This window comes from Eubalaena glacialis, chromosome 5 (genome assembly GCF_028564815.1).
Source record: "Eubalaena glacialis isolate mEubGla1 chromosome 5, mEubGla1.1.hap2.+ XY, whole genome shotgun sequence".
NCBI classification, from domain to species: domain Eukaryota; kingdom Metazoa; phylum Chordata; class Mammalia; order Artiodactyla; family Balaenidae; genus Eubalaena; species Eubalaena glacialis.
Genome location: NC_083720.1, coordinates 36,649,303 through 36,668,358, shown reverse-complemented (window position 1 = coordinate 36,668,358; position 19,056 = coordinate 36,649,303). Strand labels below are relative to the sequence as shown.

General features: G+C 52.8%; 1 protein-coding gene across 17 annotated transcripts in view; it reads right to left on the bottom strand.

Annotated features, from left to right (window-relative positions):
* The window catches only part of JAKMIP1 (janus kinase and microtubule interacting protein 1), a 70,590-nt gene extending 66,675 nt beyond the window's left edge, over positions 1-3,915 (bottom strand). For all 17 annotated transcript variants that reach the window (XM_061191204.1, XM_061191205.1, XM_061191206.1 and 14 more), the window contains exon 1: positions 3,787-3,915. In XM_061191204.1, the coding sequence (XP_061047187.1) occupies positions 3,787-3,915 (129 nt within the window). The remainder of the gene's footprint in view (positions 1-3,786) is intronic.
* Positions 3,916-19,056: the final 15,141 nt, after the last annotated feature.

Here is a 19,056-nt window from a genome sequence, read left to right as displayed (position 1 = left end):
CACCTGCTTCTCCTGCTTTACTTTCTTGGCACTTTTCACTATGGAATAAATATTACATGTTAATCTCCTGGCCTTCGTTCCCTACCTCCCCCATTAGATACTAGCTCCAGGAGTGGATCTCCAGGGCAACCCAGCTTCCGGGACAGAGCATGGCACACAGTAGGTGCTCAATAACTAGCCACGGACTGAGCACAGGAAAGAATGAAAGGATGATGGGCCTGGCAGTTCTGTAAATAATGAATGACAGCATCCACTCCCTGGGGCATGAGGGTGGCCGTGGTTCTGGGGCACTGGCCTTTCCCCAGATGGGTCCTGGCTCCTAGGCTAGCTGGTCCCTCTGCCTGGTCCCTGTGCCTTCACCTTCCCTCCATTCTCCAGGAGACCCGGAAGGCTTCCCCGACTGGGTCAGGGCCTCCCCTGGGCTCCCAGAGCCCTGCATTATTCCCTGCATCACCACACAAATCACACCCGAATTCCAACTCTCCCGGCCTACCCACTGCAGCCAGCAGCCCCTGGGGGGCAAGATGAAGCCCGATTCACTTCTCTAGCTGGACTAGTCCCTGGCCCAGTGTAGATCCAGACCAGGGGGGGCTGCTCACTGCAAGAACGAATGAATCACCAGCTGGTGAGTGGTGGGCAGCAGCCGGAACCTCCATGGCCTGGTTTGGGCCCATGTGCTGACCACTGCCCTCTCTGCCCCCACCCACTCCAGGCCATGGGCCTCAACAAGTCAGGGACTCTGCCCCAGTGGCCTTGGCACCCTGATTGGCCCTGAGGATGCTCCCAGGTGATGCCAGACACTTGGGATGGTGTGAACCCCGCTCCCTTTTGTGCCAGCTAGCAAAACCCTTCAGAGCCAGCTCCAGACCACCTCTGCAAAGCTTTCTCAGGCCACTCTGACCATTGCATGGTTTCCTAAAATCTCTGGTGCAACATGCCAAGTACTGTCATCCGGCTAGCTCCCTGAGGATCTGAGCACCCAGCCTGCCTGAAGGCGGGCCATTTCTGAGTCACTTCTAAACGCCCAGCCCAGGCCCAGAGCACAGGCACGGGGCTGGGGGCTGGGGGCTTGATGAATGTGTGGATGAACCAACAGGTACGTTCCCCACATGCCCTCGCCCTGCGGTGTTCAGTGGGGACTCCTCTGCTAAAGTAACAACACTGTAAATGCAACACCAGCAACAGTTATCATGAGAGCATACAGAAACAGCAGTTAAGCGCAATCATAAAGTTTATACTTATGTTTCTCATACCAGCCAGTAAGCACATTGCTGAATTCTCTGAGAACAGAAACTCTCCCAGTGGCGGCCTGGATAAGCCCCCCGGCAGGGCCACGGGGTGGCTGGACTGAGCAAACGGGCAGCCAGGGCACGTAGAGGCAGGAGGTGCCTGGGGAGGCACAGACTGGGTTTCTTGTAGGCCTGGCTTCCAACCCAGTGCCAACATTTGTGACTGTGCGGACCTGCTGTGATGGGCTGAACTGTGTCTTCCCAAATTCCTGAGTGGCCGTCCTAACCCCCAGGCCCTCAGAATGTGACTATATTTGGAGGCAGTCTTAAAAGAGGTTACTAAGTTAAATGAGGTCATGGGGGTGGGTCCTGATGCAATACAACTGGTGCCCTGACAAGAAGAGATTAGGACACAGACGCACACAGAGAAGAGCATGTGAGGACACAGGGAGAGGGCGGCCGTCTACAAGCCAAGGAGAGAGGCCTCAGGAAAAACCAACCCTGCCCACACCTTGCTCTCAGACTCCCAGCCTCCAGGACTGTGAGGAAATAAATCTCTGTTGTTGAACCCCTACCCCAGTCTGTGGTACTTTGTTACGGCAGCCCAGCCACCTCTCCTCTCCAACCCTCAGTTTGCTCACCTATAAAGTGGGGAAAGCCACATCTGACCTCACAGGTCACTATGAGGGTCAGGAGGCCCTCTAAGGTACCTGGTGTGGCCTGTGTAGCAGACGCATAAGTGCCTGCCAACCGCTGAGTAACTACATGTGACAGGCAGTGCCCAGGCCCTGGATATGACTCTCATTCATTCCTTAAACAACCCAGGGAAGCAGACACATCAGATAGGGAAACTGAGGCATAAGGCAGCTACCTGGCTTGCCCCAAGGCCTCAAGGCGAGTTAGGTGGTGGAGGTGGGACGGAGACCTGGCCGAATGACGTTGGCTGTGCGGCTTTCCCCATAACCACAGTTGCTGCTGCTACTTCCTGGTCAGCCCCTCCAGGCCCAGCTGTGCAGCTGACAACCCAGGGGATCCTGGCAGGCAAATCCTTCCTGAGCGGGACAGGATGTGGACAGGCCGGCACCACCAGCAACTGTGCTGAAAGACCCTGGCTGCACTGGCCCCGGAACTCTGAGTGTCTGGGGATGGGAGGCAGCACGTGTGTCCCCAGGCTCCAGGAGCCCAGTCTTCATCGCCCCAGGTCGGGGACTCTGCCTCTGCTCTCCATGTAGCTGTCTTGAGCTGGGGTCAGAGCCAAGGACCAAGCCCCAGCCCCCTCCCCACCCAGGAGCTGGACCCCGCTCAGCACTGCAGCTGCTGCCAGAGTCCCAGCTCTCAACCAGACACCTGCTGCCATCCCCCAAGCAGTCCCTCCCCGCCCTCAGGTGCTATGGGCAGGGCCAGAGGGTACCTTCACGGCTTGGGGTATAAGGCCAGCCCCTCAGTCGGGCCCCCCAGGAGCAAGCCCAAACACCATCCTCCTTCTCTTCTCACACGAATGGCGGCTCCACCCTGCTAGCAGAGCACCTCCACCCCGCCTGCTTTTGCCCTCAAACCACCCAGGTCAGAACCACACCAACAAAGAGGACTGGAGCAGCGCCCAGGCACCAGAAGGGCTTTTCTTGCTTACATTACCTAAGATCTTTAAGACAACCTTAAACTGAGTGGTTATCATGATGCCATGTTACACGTGAGAAAACGGAGGTTCAGAGACTTTATGTCACTCGTCTAAGATCGTGAAGCCAGTCAGGGGTCAAGGTGAGGTCTGAAGCCAGGTCTGCGTGATTAGAAAGCCTGGGCTCCTCCCACTGTGACTGGCTGCCCATCACACCAACACTTTGATTAGCACCCAACTGGGCATCGTACTGACTGGCTCCAAAGCTCATACCTGCCTTACAAGAGCAAAACAGCTCCCATCACAGAGCCAGGCTCCAAATCAAGCCCTTTATGTCAGGGGTCTCCAACCCCCAGGCCACGGACCGGTACCGGTCCGTAGCCTGTTAGGAACTGGGCCGCACAGCAAGAGGTGAGCGGCGGGCGAGCGAGCGAAGCTTCACCTGTCGCTCCCCGTGGCTCCCCACCGCTCGCGTTACCGCCTGAACCATCCCCCCGACCCTGTCCATGCAAAAACTGTCTTCCACGAAACCGGTCCCTGGTGCCAGAAAGGTTGGGGACCGCTGCTTTACGTATTGATATATGTATTTACATCCTTACTCCTGCCCACTGGCCCATCAGGTGGTACTGTTATGATCCCATCTTGCAGGTGAGGGAAATTACGGTATGGAGAGTGAAGTAACTTGTCCTAGATCAGAGCCAAATGTCAGGGAGGGTGGGGTGGGGCAGGGTAGCGGACAGGATTCGCATCCAGGTGGTCTCTGTACCACCACTGATGTTATACCCATTTTAAAGAGAGGCAAGCTGAGGCTCAGAGAGGTGGAGTGCCCAACCCCACCCCAGCCCTGGGACACACCCTTCACACTTACCTCAGGGGCAATTTGTCCACCAGGAATTCACAGCCCACCCCTCACTTGAGCCAGGAGGCCCTTGTCCCTCCCACCTTGCTCTTTTCCTGCTGGAACTCGATCTGAATGCTGGTCAACTTGGCCCGCAGCTCCTCGTTGGCCATCTGCACCGCGTCCATCTCCATCTCAGGCTTCTCGCCCTTGCTCCGGCCTTTCTTAGACATGCTTCCTCTCAGGTTGAGATGCTGAGATCCTGTGTTCACTCCCGCCAGCCAGCAGGCGCCGCTCCGAGCTCCACCGTGCTAATCAGTCTCACAGGGCTCAGCTCCTCCTCTGCGTAAACCACCATCACTTGGGATCCTGGGGGAGGAAGGAAGCCAGGTCAGCAGAGAGAGAGGGTCGGGTGCCCCCTTGCCTGGGGCACTCAAACACGATGACAGCCAGCATTTGCTGATGCCTCGCTCCCTGATCCGGGCACCTGCTCACCCTGAAGATGCCCCACCATTCACAACACTGACCTAGGGCTTCTCCAACAGGGGCTGCATCAGAATCACTTGGAAGCTTGTTAAGACAGAGTCCTGGGCCCACCCCCAGGAATCTGATTTGCATGTCTCCCAAGCTCCCAGGTGAGGCTCCCAGGTGACCACCCCTCATTGAGTCGCTCTGTCTGGTCCAGTCCTGGCCTCATCAAGGTGAGACTACGCCACCTAAGCAACTATAGACCTCGGTCTGCAAGTGTGACTGAGCCTCAGTCACCGTGGTGCTTGATTCAAAGGCAGGATTCTGGGGGAGCACAGAGCTCAAAGCTAGAGGCCTGTGGGGAGGAGGCCAGGGGACCTGGATGTCTCATCCACACACCCAGGTGATTCAGGAGCAGGGTCTAAGGACCGCACTCTGAAAACTGGGCTTTTAGACTCCCTAAAGGTTAGTGGTTCCCTCCCCACCCCAAGGACTAGCACAGCACTGGTTGCCCAGAACTGCTAGCTCTGGGCCCAGTTTTGGTGCCCAAGCCAGCCTGGGGGAGTAGCACAGTCCCTGGAGGAGGTGACAGCCAAGCATGGTGCTCTGCGGTCCTCCAGGCCTCTGTGCCTGCCTGGCCAGGACTGAGCTGGTCACGCGGTCAGCGGGATGCCCTGATAAGCTAACGGCCCCTCCAGCACCCACATTTCCCTGGGGGACCCCAGACCTTCCATTTGGTAGGGCTGCCCTCACAGCCCACACGGTGTCAAAGCCAAAGCCATTAAAATCAAACCCGAGTGACAGCTAGTAGCACTGTGTATTGGATGCTACGCCTCTGTCACCCCACAGAACACGGCACAGCACAGTGTTGACAAAGAAGCCCAAGAGCCTCAGCAAGGAGATGTGACTGCTCAATGCCACACCACGGGGAGAGCAGAGCCGAGAAGGTGCATTCCAGAAGTCATACTCAGCACTGGCCCTGCGCTAGCCCTGGGATGCAACGGAGGACCAGACAGGGTCCCAGCCATCATAGAACTTTCTAGCCAGGGAGACAACTACGGAAATGAATACATAAAGTAACTCTGGATTGTGATTGCCGTTGGAAAGAAATAGTAAACAGGGTATTTGAGACCTCTATCAAATATTACCCAAGTCACTGGCAGAGGGAGACAAGGGGAGTAAACTGCCAGACCACATGGGGCCTGGAGACCATGGACAGAGTCAAGGCCAGGTACAGAATGTGCAGCCCAGTGCAAAATGGAAATGCAAGGGTCTTGTTTCAAAAACTATTCAGCTTTTCATGACCATGACACTGAGCATTAAACCAAGAGTGAAGCTCTCTGACGGCCTCTACAACCACACCATGCACTGGTGATGCTGGTCCTGGACAGAATTTAAGCGCAACTCCGAGGATGCTTGGTTGGGCAGCAGGTCCCAAGCAACAGGGGTCAGCTTTTGGCTGATGAGGACTACAGTGGGCTGAATGGTGGTCCCCAAAAGACATGTTCACATCCTATTCCCCAGAACCTGGGAATATGCCCTTATTTGGAAAAAGGGTCTTTGCAGATGTAATCAAGTTAAAGATCCCAAGATGAGATCATCCACGATGAGGGTGAGTCTTAAATTCAATGACATGTGCCCTTGAAAGAGACACAGAGGAGAGAACACGCAGAAGAGAAGGCCATGTGAAGAGAGAGGGGGGACTGGAGAGATGCAGCTGGAAGAGGTTGGGGGGGGGTCCTCTCCCAGAGCCTCCAGAGTCAGCAGCTCCCCGCCGACACTACTGACACCGCCAGATTTTGGACTCTGGCCTCCAAAACTGTAAGAAAGTAAATTTCTGTTGTTTTAAGCCACTCCATTTGTGGAAATTCTTTATGGCAGACACCGGAAAGGAATACACTGGGCATGAAGGGAAAAACGCTCACGGGACACATTCAGCACTTTGTTTAATGACTTGAGATAGCCAGCTTCTCAGCACTGAGCCCTGCTTCTTTCCCTGCTTCCTTTCACATCAGTAATAAGCCAGCTCACACCACACCACAGGCAAATCTCCTGTCCCTCACTCAGAGCCTACTATCTCATGATTTACACACAGTGCTAGCAAGCTGAGCTGTCTGTTCTCCCAGCCCAGAGCAGAAGGGAAGCCAGAAACTGGCAGACGGTGTTCTGCAAAAGGCAAACACGCAGACAGGAGAATGAAAAGAGAGCAAAGATTTTTCTAGAAAGCAAAGATTTTTCTACCATACCTTTCGCCCCAAAAAATAAGAGAGTAAAATAATAATTACCTTTATTACCTTCAGTATTACCTTTAATACTTGAAAAGCCTGCAAGACCTAAAATATTAACATTCTTAGGACACCTCATTCTCCAATTACAGCAAATCAATAAGGTGCTCGCTGTCCAGACTCTTCTTATACAGTGTGGGTGCAAGACAGTCAGTGGGAGTTAAAAAAAAACGTTCATGAGATGTAATAAATAAAGTCAACTGAGTCGAGTTTTCCTAACACACATTCTGGGCTCCGGGGCTCAGGGCTATAAAGAGGACCCAGAAGGAGGAGCAGGGCTCAGTCGCTCAGCCCAGCGCTGCCACCAACCTCTGTGCTCTCCTCACCCAGGACTTTCGAGCCATGAAGAGGAGCGGGCCGCGCAGGGCTGGTGTGGGCGACAGGGCTGGCACCAGGGCTAACCCCAGAGCAGGCTGCCCGCAGCCACGGGGCCGAGGCCTCTGCGTCCCGTGACAGACCCCAGCAGCCCGAGCTGGCACGTCTTAGAAATGATGACAGAACAGCACATCTGGCAGCGCTCGGCTCCCTGGGCCCTGTTCCAAGCTCTCTGTGTGGCGGCTCGGTCCTCACCTTGACCCTGGGGCTCCTGACCATCAGTGTCCGGCCACCAAGCCTTGTTGCCACCAGTTCTCAGAGGTGTCCCCTCCTCCCAAGGCTCTGGCCATCCCTCCGGCCTGACTGTGGCCTCCCCTGTCTCCTGGCCTGCACACTGTCTGCCCCCACAGGCTCCAGGGGCAGTGGGATGACCCTCCCCGCCTCTCCCTGCTGACAACCTGCAGGGGACAGTGCCCATGGCCACAGAAAGCAGCCCTCTGTGCTGGGCCCTGATCCACTGCCAGGCCTGAGCCAGTGGTGGCCCCCGTGCGCCACACCTGCCGTCCCCTGCGGTCCTCAGCCCGTGCCTCTCCCTGCCTGACAGGGCCACCTCCTAACTGTGCCCAGCACTCGACTCCGGCCACACCTCCTCTGGCAGCCCTCTCCGCCTCACAGGCAGGGTCAGGGTGTCCTTGCAGCCCAAGCCCCACCAGATTGACTCTCAGCCACCATCCAGGACCATGAGTCCAGCAGGGCTGGGGCCACCACAGGAGACAGCATCATTTTACCGATGGGGAAACTGAGGCCCAGACAGATCAGAGGCCTGCCTGGGGTCACAGGGAGGGGGGGCCCAGTGGGGAGAGGAGAACTCACCACTCCCCTGAGCCCACCTGGCAGTCGGCAGAGCTTGCCTTGAGCTGCAGAGGCTGTGGAGTGGGCACCACCCCACACGGACCCCACGGGCCCGGCCCCAGCTCACTGAGGTGCCCTCGGCTCCCATGGCCCCCACCGCCGGGCCAATGATGTCATTCATCACAGCAGCTGGGCTCCCCCGCCTGGGCTGGCTAACCCCTCACCTAGGACCCTCTCATCCCAGGGGCCACCAGAGCCAAGACCCTGCCAAGCTCCTCCCTACACCGAGGGCCACCTGTTCCCACTGAGCTGGGACTCAAGCCACTTGCTGCCAAGTCTCCCAGCCACGGACTCGCAACCACGGGGCCTGCACTGTGCTGACCTCCTTTTCTAGTTCAGGTTATAAATTTTGCACCCAACAAACATCTGAGGGTCCCTCTAGTGACAGGGAGGGGTGGCTTCTATTAATGTTCTACATACACCACACACCACACAAACACACACACACACAATGCACACATCATACAGAAGCACACCACAATGCACACATCATACAGAAGCACACACGCAATGCACACACCACACATATACACCACAGAGAAGCGAGTACACATACGCACTGCTAAGGACTGAATGTCTCTCTCCAAAATTCGTATGTCGAAATTCTAATGTCCAATGCGATGGTATTAGGAGATGTGCCTTTGGGAAAAAGTTAGATCGTGAGGGTAGAGTCCTCGTGAATGGGATTAGTGCCTTTATAGTCTCTGCCTTGTGAGGACTCAGCAAGAAGGCAGCTGTCTACAAGCTAGGAAGAGGGCTCCCATAAGAACCTGAGCATCCTGGCACCATGATCTTGGACTTCTAGCCTCTACAACTGTGAGAAATAAATGCCTGTTGTTTAAGCCATGCAGTCTATGGAATTCGGTTATAGCAGCCCAAGCTGACGAAGACACATACACACCATACCACAGGCATCAAACACCACACACTCACACCACACACACAGATGCACACCAAACACCACACACAAACACCACAAACTCACCACACACATACCCTCCAAACACAACACACATCCCATACACAACACACGCACTAGTTCAGCATTTCCAACAAGGATGGGGAAACCCCGAATGTCCAAGGAAAGCATTTCTGAGATGCGCAGAACTGCCTCTCCAGCCTCCAAGTCAGAATTCCCAAAAAGGGGTCCTGAGCATCTTGTGAAGGCTCCTTGGAGCCTCCAATGACTCGGGAAGGCCTGGGTGCTTCAGAATTCCTGTTATCAACAACAAAGGGAAGCACAGAATCGGCAGGCTCTGAGCAGGTGGGCTCACAGCAGGCCCACAGGCTGACAGGATCATCATTCCCATCGTTCCACAGAGGGAACTGGGCTCAGAGGGGTTCAGAGCCGCCCAAGTCACTGCAGGAGAGCCCCACCCGAGTCTGGTTTACCAGCTGCCCGCCATGACCCAACTCACCCCGGCCAAACCACAGAGTGACCCCAGGGGCAGACAGGGCAAAGGTTGTTCTCCTGATTAAGAGATGAGGAAATTGAGGCTCACACACACACACACACACACACACACACACTAAAAAGCCACACAGCTGGGTTTGCTGAAAAGCTGGTTCTTCTGAAAGGAAGGGGGTAAGCAGAGGAGAAAGGGGGTGTGGGCTGTGCCCTGGGGGTGGCAGGGCAGAGACTGCGGGCCCTGGCAGGGGAAGCTCGGACTCCCACCGGTCAGGTCACTAGCACAACCCCACCGGCACACTGGTAAGGGCCAACTGGGACAATGGCTATGACAGTACTTGGAAGGCCATGAAGTGGCCCAGAAACAGGGCTCTTCACTGTGTGATGAAAAAATAACGCAAACAAAGACAAGGTCAGTGGGCAGGGACCCTGGGACCCAGAGGCCCCACAGGTCACCTCCTCCCGGCCATTCCCCTGCAGGAGCCGCCACACGTGGCCTTCCAGCCTCTCTTGAAAGTCCTTCCAGGGACAGGAAGACGCCACCACAATGGGAACGTCTGCTCTCCAGGGCATCCCTACTTTAGAAAGCACTTCCTATTTTCAAGCCAAAAACACACAGACACACAAATAAAAAGGGCCTCCTTAGGACTTCTGCTGTTAGTGCCTTCCAGCACCTGGAAGCTGCCCCAAAGAAGCCCACTCCTCCACCACACAGAAGGCCCTTTAGAGACTGAAGATGCCCATCACACTCCCCCACCTTCCTCTCCTCCAGGGAACGAGGCATAAGAAGAGCGAGGCACATGCCCCTCATCAGGCACCACGGTCAGCCTTTTACAGGACAAATCCATCTAAGCCTCCCAATGACTATGATGCAGGTGCTATTTACCCCCATCTTGTGGATGGAGGAATCGAGGCCCAAAACAGTAAGTAAGTTGCCTGCGGTCACGCAGTTAGAAAAGAGGCAGGCAGACATGGATGCAAATCCCAGTCAGTCACTCTGGTCTGCGGTCTGTGATCTGAGGTCCCTGGGCCTCGGTCTTCCCATCTGTGAAGTGGAGCTGTCACTATTGAGAAGGTCCTAGACAGTAGGTACTCAGCAAGGGACATCTCTCCATGGGGACAGGGCCGGCCAGCACCCGTTTCCTGTGCGTGTGTTTTTCCAAACGTGTGGACATAGCACTCTACACCCCAGAGCCAGGCACTGCGGCTGGTGTGGTGGATGGAACTCAGAGGGACAGAGAAAGAGGAGGGGGTGAAGGGAAGCCTGGGGCCTGGGAGTTTGTCCCCACAGTGGGGAACCTGGCTGGTGGCAAACTTCCTTCCTCAAGTGGAGAGAAAAGAATGGACTCATCTACTGGACAAACCCCAGCTCAGGGGGACACACAGGCATGGGCCGCTCCTCCCACCATTGACTTTGCTGCCTGCCCCTCACGGGCAACACCCAAACCCACGGTGCCACCTGTCAGATTCCCTCTAGCGTCCTTCCCTTTCCCCGCACCTGCCACCTGCAGCCTGGTGGACTACCAAGCAGTCTCCCTGGCCCCCCTACTCCAGTCACCCACCCACAGCCACCAAGAGGAAGCCTCCTGAAGCAGAAGTCAGCCCACATTGCACCCCTGCCTAGAAAATAATCAAAACAACAACAGTAATAATCAAACAACATGTCAACCTGCTGTGGTCCCACTGCCTCAGGGGAAAGTCCGCACATCACCGAGGATGCCTTGCGAGGCCCCTGCCATCTCGCCCCATTGCCGCGTCTCCTTGTCTACTTGCCCTGCCGGATTCTCAGCTCCTTTGAAACCATCTTACTCATTTGACTCTCCAGTATCAAGCAAAGTGCCTGCCCAGAGCAGGTGCTTGGTGACATCAGGACCCCTCCCGGACGTCTGCTGAGCTGTAAAAGCATCACATACACTTCTTTCATACCCAGCCCACGGGTGTCTTTACAATTACAAAGTTCAGGCAGAAGGACACAAGAGATCCTTCAAGGGATGCAGGATTCCTGAGTCCTTGGTAAAAATAATCCCCCAACCATGACGCCGAGCATCACTACGTAAGAACTGACTTCTGTGTGGACAGAGATGCGAGTGCCCAGGATAATGGGTCTGGCTCACTTGCAAGCTGGCCCCCTTGCTGTGCCAGATGGGTACCCCCCCATAGTCAAATATGGCCCTCAGCAAAATGACAAGGTATGAGCATCAAAGACTTTGGCCTTGCCCTTGGGTAGCTGGTTGCAGAGAGGAGCTCAGCCGAATGAACACGTCATTCCCTCATTTGTTCAGCGCGAGCTCACCGCTCACTTCCTGTATGCAGGCCCTGTGCTGGGCACCGGACCCCGGTACCGAGTAGCCCCGCCCCGCCCCACCCCCACCTCGGGATGCTGACGGCCTCTCCAGCCCAACGCTCCCTCCTCTCAGACTCCTGCTCCCTTGCTCTTTTCAGTATCTCCATATGCAGATGAGGAGGAGACCTGCCCTTTGCACCTTAAAACTGCTGTAAGAAGGGTGTAGTGAGATTTCTCCAAGGACCACCACCCTTCAATCCCTAGAAAAGTATTAGGAGGTCAGAACACCCCCTCCTTTTGATGGCAGCATCACCTGCCATCGTCCCCTGCCATTGTCACCCCAGTCACAGAATCAGCATTGTCACCTCTGAGGTCAAGACCATGTGAATGGCTGGAGCTGACATAAGCAACAGCTGGACACTGAGGACACCCCTTCAACAGGAGCAGGAGAGCCCAGGGATCTCTGGACAGCCTCCATCACCTGGTCCTAGCAGGTCCATCTTGATATGTCCCAAAGAAGTAAAGTACAGCCAAGTTCAGGGACAGGAGGCCTCGCTGAACTTGCAGACTCTGATACACCAGGACTCATGGTCAAGGACCCACAGAGGCCACACCTGAACTCATGGATGCCAGCTCCCCTCCCCTGCCAAAAAAACCAGAGAAACCCAAATAGGGCAATACTGTGCAGTTACCTGCCCTGTGGCCACTTTGGCAAAGTTCTGCCCAGTGAAAAGGAGGGGACCCCTACACAGGAGGAAGGAAAGGAGGAAAAATGGAAGAAAAAAACAAGGGAGGGAGGGAAGGAAAAAGGGAAGGAAGGAGGGAGGGAGGGAGAACACAGAAAGGATGGAATCAAACTTCTAGTTTCTGGTCTGGTGTGTAAGGAACTTGGGAGTCATCACTCTCATTCATACAGGACAAGAGCTGAACAAACTGAAAGTCAGTAACTTTTCTTATATCCGTCAGAGAACAGAGGTCATGAGGCAAACTACTGCAGACAGGCAGATACAGAGAACAACATACCACAGCAGAAACCCAGGAGTAGAAACCTCTGTGGGAACCGGTTCAGATTCCTTTTACCAAATACTTCCTGGCCAGCTTTCAACAACAACAACAAGTTACAAGGTATACTAAAAGGCAAAAACAAACAAACAAACAGAAAAACAGTTTGAAAAGACAGAACAAGCATCAGAACCAGACTAAGATATAGCAGTGATATTGGAATTATAAGACTGAAACCTTAAATAACTCTGATCAATACGCTAAGGGCACTAATGGAAAAAGTAGACAACATGCAAGAACAGATGGCTAATGTCAGCAGACATGGAAATTCTAAGAAAGGACCAAAAAATGCTGGAGATCAAAAACACTATAACAGAAATGAAGAATGCCTTTGATGGGCTCATTAGTAGACTGGACATGGCTGAAGAATCAGTGAGTTTGAAGATACATCAATACAAACTTTCCAAAGTGAACAGCAAATTAAAAAAAAACAACTCTGAGATAAACAGAATAGAATATCCCAGAACTGTGGGATAATTACAAAAGCTGTAACATATGCATAATGAGAGAGAGAGAAGAGAGAAGAAAGAGAGAAAGGAACGCAAGAAATATTTGAAGCAATAATTGAATGTTTGAAGTCCCACTCCCGTCTGGACTTGAACCCAAACCTTTGAAAGCCCAGTCCACGGGTTCCTTCCCAAAGCACTGCCCAGTAGAACTGCTAGCTCTCACAGAAATTCTTACAAACGTTTTCAAATCATCACCTAACACCGTGATAGAGACTGGTGTCCTGGGAATTTAGAAATAGTGGGAGGGGGAAAATTACACAGTGAATGGACCATTCCTTCAATGCTTATGGAAGTGCTCTGGTTTCCTGCAGGCATCTATGAATCCATATTTTGGTCTGTTTAAACCCAAATAACCGTGAGAATATTTAACCACTTTTGGAAAGATCCTATTTCAGCACCCCAGTGATAATATCTCCCTCCAGGAGCAGGAATGAGGGAAGCACCAATTAGGGACCTATTAGAACGTGCTAAGTGTCTGCATAGAGTCATCTCGCTAACCCTCTCGAGCTCCTGACAGGGAGGCTCATCTGGCATACTTTGCACATTAGACAACTGAGGCACAGAGAGGCTGAGCCACTGCCCATGCTCACACAGCCAGAAAGGGCCCCTGCCGTCCCCACCCCACCCCTACTCTTAGCCCTTTCTTGCTTGCTTTTCTTACTTTTGATGAAACTTAGTACTAGTTAAGAGCCAAGCTAAGGTAAAGAATCTAGATTTCTAAGAAATGGCCAGCCCAGGAAAAAACAAACAAGTCAGGTCTGCTCCCCCTCCACTCTGGTCAGCTGACCAGAACCCACATGGCAGCAGGTCCTCTGCACCCAGAAAGCTCTGTTCTGTGAACAGCCTGCAGAAACCAAACAACAGCGACAAACCATGTAGCCACTCAGCATTTAAACAGTTTTGTATTGAAACTCCATAACAAGCTCATGGAATTCAGTTGACTACCCATTTTACAGCTGAGGAAACTGAGGCTCAAGGAGGTGAAATGGGAGCCTCGATCCCACCGGGCCTGACTCCACAGCCTGCCCCCTCCGGCCTCGTCTGCTCCACTCTGTGGCCCTTCTCCTCTCCCAAGGGAGGGATGACTGCTTCTCCCCCCACCTCCCACCCAACTCCACACTTTCAGAGTAAGGGGCTGCTTGTCGCCTTGCCTGGTGGCACTCCCCATCTTATGCCCCAGAACACAGCCCGTGCAGCCCCGCCTCTTCCACGCTCCTCCATGTGAACAGACAGGTGCTTTGCATGTGTTCTCAGTGCCCGTCCCGCGGGCTCACCCATCTCTGCTGAGAGACAGCGTGTTGTCGCTGTTCTCCTTACAGGGCCCAGAGCAGCTTTAGGCTGCACTTCTTGAGTCTTCGCTGGGATTCAGGAAATGCACAAGGCTCTGCCCTGTGGAGCCATCACTGCCACACACCTGCTCCAGTTCCTGCAAAGTTGACTCACACTCCGGGAAACAGCACATGCTGCATGTCAAGTACGAACCCTCCAAGTCCTTTGCTCCAGGACATCAGTGATTCATTCAAAGATTAGAGGCAGGAGCTCTTGAAAACTCTCTTTAGAGGTCTGGCCATACTCTCTCATACCCTGAGGAAATGACCCCACAGGGGGAGAAACGTGCCACCGTCAACAGCGGAGGCTGGCAAGCTGAAATCTACACTTCTCAGCTCCATTGGGGCTAGCGTTTCACATGGGACTCACACTCCATCCTTCATTCAATTCATTCAATCGTTCATAAACACAAGGTTTGACTCCAGGATGAATGGGCAACCAGGTGCTGGTGCCAGGCACCCATCTGCTGGTGTGGGCCTGGTGGACATGGGATGCTCTGGTGCTCCTGGGGTCTGGCCACCTCTCTGCTTGCAGCTGTAGCCCTGGGACAGTGGCTTCCAACCCCCCAGCTCCCCAGAGGGCAACTCTGGGGTGGTACCCTGAGGCCCAGCCCAAACCCCACTCCTCCACCTTCCAAGCAAGCTGTCAGCACCTGCTTCCCTGTGCAACACCCCTCTGTTTAAAGGAACCCAAGAGAGTGGCTTCTGTTATCTGCAACTGAACACAGATTAAAATGGGGGTGCCCCAGAAACCCGAGTTGAAATGAAAGGGGGGACACACAATGTTAAATCACACAGCACAAAACCCAATACTTTGTTCATGCTCAGCACAAACAGACCCTACCTCACCTACACTCCACTGATGGAATTTCTCATTCCAGAAGCTCAGAAATGGCAGTGGAGTGGAGGGTTCTCAGGGGCTGACTCTGGCATCAGACTGAGCTAACTACCCCTCATTAGCTGTGTGTCTCTGGGCAGGTTACCTGTCCTCTCTGGCCTTCAGTTTCTCCACCTGGGAAAATGACAAAAGTAATAACACCTACCTCACAGGGTTGGGTTGTTGTGAGTACAACATGAGTTGCATTAACTTGTTAAGTCATAATTTAATTATTAATTAATGTTATTAATATTAATGAGTACATATAATTAATAAGTATTACATGTTCATTATGGAAAATGTGAACAAGACAGATAAAGGTGAGATTAAAAATCACTTATGGGCTTCCCTGGTGGGGCAGTGGTTGAGAATCTGCCTGCCAATGCAGGGGACACGGGTTCGAGCCCTGGTCTGGGAAGATCCCACATGCCGCGGAGCAACTAGGCCCGTGAGCCACAATTACTGAGCCTGCGCATCTGGAGCCTGTGCTCCGCAACAAGAGAGGCCGCGATAATGAGAGGCCCGCACACCGCGATGAAGAGTAGCCCCCTCTTGCCACAACTAGAGAAAGCCCTCGCACAGAAACGAAGACCCAACACAACCATAAATAAATAAATAAATAAACCCAAAGTTAAAAAAAAAAACTGTCAAATACTAAAAATAAATATTATAAAAATCTAAAAAAAAAAAAAAAATGCTGCATTCAGAGAAACGGCCACCCCAGAGGGAGAGGGGACCAGAAGCAGAGCCAAGCAGGAAACCAGGTGGATGCAGAAGAGAAGCAAAGCGGTGAAAGTGCAAAAGCTACGTTTGGGAGAGCTACTCCTAATTCTCCGTCCTCTGCCTGCATTTTTTTTAGCCCACTAAGTTATTTTAATAACTCGGTCGCTTTCACATCAAAACCTTTTGCAAGAAAAGCCCTCCAAGATGTCGCATCCGCATTCGCAGAAGGGATTTACCACAAAGAGTGCAAAGAGAGACTGGTAGCCTTCCAAGTCCCAGTATTGCGACAAGCTAAATAATTGAAGGGAAGCCTTCTGTGCCCTTAGCAACTAGGCAAGGAGTTTGTCAGATGTTTACAGTCCTTTAAAAAATAGAAATAGAAAATGAATGGGGAGGTGGATTGCAGCCTAGAAAAAGGCCCTATTGAAAAGGTAGATGGGGAACCTTAGCATGACTTCAAGAGCCCTGCCATGCCGGGTCCATCGCGTGCAGGAACCACTGCCCGACTCTGCAGCCCGGCAACTGGAGCGCCTTCCAACCCAGCCCCCAGCTGCCTCCTTCTCAATTTACTGACTATGAGCCCCATCCCAACACCCCATACCCAGCCGCAATGATCTACTGACATCACCCCAAACATTCAGCTACACCTTTGCATGTGCCGGTTCATCAGCCAGGACAGCCCTTCCTTCCTTCTCCACCTGAAAAACTCCTATTCATTCCTCAAAGGCCCAGGAATGATGGCCAAGTTCAACCATCACCTCCCACAGAAGTCTCCCCTCATAGAATCTCTCCCTCCACAGAGCAGCACAGAGCACACGGGACAGGGCAGGGCGGTGGGGGGGGTGTTCCATGGGGCTGGGGCCAAGTTCTAAAGGGCCTTCCTTCCTTGTCCAGTGTGTAAGGAATTTACAGTTCATCCTCAGGCAGTGTGGGAAGTCAGGGAGGAGACATGAGCAGAGAAACACTTCCAGACGAGCGTGGTAGAAAATTTCTGGTGACAATGTGGGAGACAGGCTGAAACTGGATCCGTGATGACGAAGTGAGTCTCCAGCATCAAATCGTATATGCTTGACTGCTTGTATCCAGAGCTTCCTTCCAGAGTCACTGCTGTGCCCAGACACCGTGCAGAGAAAGCAGGGCCCCTCCCCTACCTGCCAGGCAGTATCACAACCAGCACCACAGCTAATATGCACATAACACAGCCTGGTTACCATTTATCAGTCCCGCTCTAAGCACCTACATCGAATCCCTACAATAGCCCTAAAATGTAGGTACTATTATTGTCCCGTTTTAGGGATGAGAAAATATGGCAAGGTTCAGGAAGTTGCTCAAAAGTGCCCAGCTAACAAGTGGCAAAGGAACCCAGGTGGGCAGGCTGGGAGGACTACGGCAGACCCATACCTCACCCTTAGAAAGTCAGCCCAAGTACCGCTGCCCAATTTACCCTAAAGAAACCACGGGAGAGTTACGCAAGGATTTAGCTGCAGGGATATTCATGGAAACAGGAAAACAAGAAACGACTAAGTATTTGCTAAACATCCAAATATTAGCAAACGTCCTGAACTACTGTGGAGCACTTACGCAGTGGGATGCTATGAAGTCGTTAACATGCTAATAGAGTCATAAACTCTATTTCTCACATTTCGGTTTGAAGTCCTCCTGCCCCTGGAGCTCCCAGGGTGTGTGTGAAAATGCAGATTCCTGGGTCCCTCCTAGACCTCATGAAAGACAATGTCTGGAAGTGGGACCTGGCAATCAGAATCTTTGCATGTAGAGTTTTCTGCACGGTAATGTTTGAGAACCACTGCTGGGGATGAATATTTATGCCATGGAAAGGGTAGCTCCGCGAGTAGTTCTGTTCACCACAGGGTCCTCAGTGCCTAGAACAGTGCCTGGCACACGGCAGGTGCTCAAGAAATATTTGGTGACTGAACGAACACATCAATCAACAAACTATTCTGCAATGCTCTGTTGGCAGGTCTAAATAACTGACCAATCTGTGTGCCTCTGAGGAGCAGGGCCTGTGAACATCTGTTACCCTGCTGTGCCCAGCACAGAACCAGCCCTCGGACGCAGTCCACCAGCACATGAACACATAAACACATGAACACTGCCGTTTGCATTGACTCTGAGCTGCATGTTCTTTCACTTTTTAACATTTCTGAAATCAGACTGTGTCTTACAACCTAACCCTGTCATGGTTTAGCTGGCAGCGTTGTTTCTTCCCTTTCCTTAGTGGTACAAAGATAATGATGCCATCTCTCAATTGCTGTCATCTTAGATTTATTAAAATACGGGAACTGAGTACATAATTCTGATTTTAAAAAATTAAAGTCAGATGCCAACACAGCTAACAGATTGCCATGCATTCCCTTTCTCATGATTTGCAAAAATTAATCCAGTGCCATCTGTCCTAAGCTTTTGGCTGCAGCCCCCAGTAGTCCTGGTCATTCAACCCTTTGCTGCTGAGATGCAAAACCAAGATCTGATGCAAATGACAGGCTTTTTCACCTGTCTTCACCTGGGAAACTTCTGACAGCATCGGCTGGAGGGTTTCTCTACATTCTTGGAGGCCGCAGGATGTGCCAGAGGGTGCTTCTGGCCCAGACTCGGGTTCATCCCAGCCCCATCGCCCCTGGATGTTCGGCCTGGAACGTGGTCTGTCCACAACAGCTGTTGGTGCTCTTGTGACTTCTCAGCACTCAGAGGACCGGCACCCTTTGGCCAGTGCTCTACAGCCCTGCATTTCCTTTAACAGGTCCCATGGCTAGATGAAAGTCGGACAGCCTAGGCAGGTTACTCTCATCTGCAAGAAGGGGTTGGGGATGGGAATCCGGCCCACTACACAGGGTTGTTCTGAGAACCAAATGAGATTCATTTGAAAATTCTCTGAATAGCAGCAATTTCTATACAAGGTAATTCGTGACATTTAGGAGACACAAATGAGTAGAAATCCTCAAACTTTCAGGAAAACTTCAGCACCTACTTTCCATCGTAACACTTGCCTTTTTTTTGATTAAAATCCATCATTGCCCAGACCTTTTCATGAGTCAGTGGCACAAACCATCACAGCAGCTAAGAGCCAGGAACTGGGGCCAGAATCCCAGCACCGTCTCCCTGTGCTGCCTTGGACGCGTCACCTAAGGTCTCTGAGCCTCCATCTCCTCGTGTGTAAACTGGGGCTAAATGTCTAGTTTCCCCAT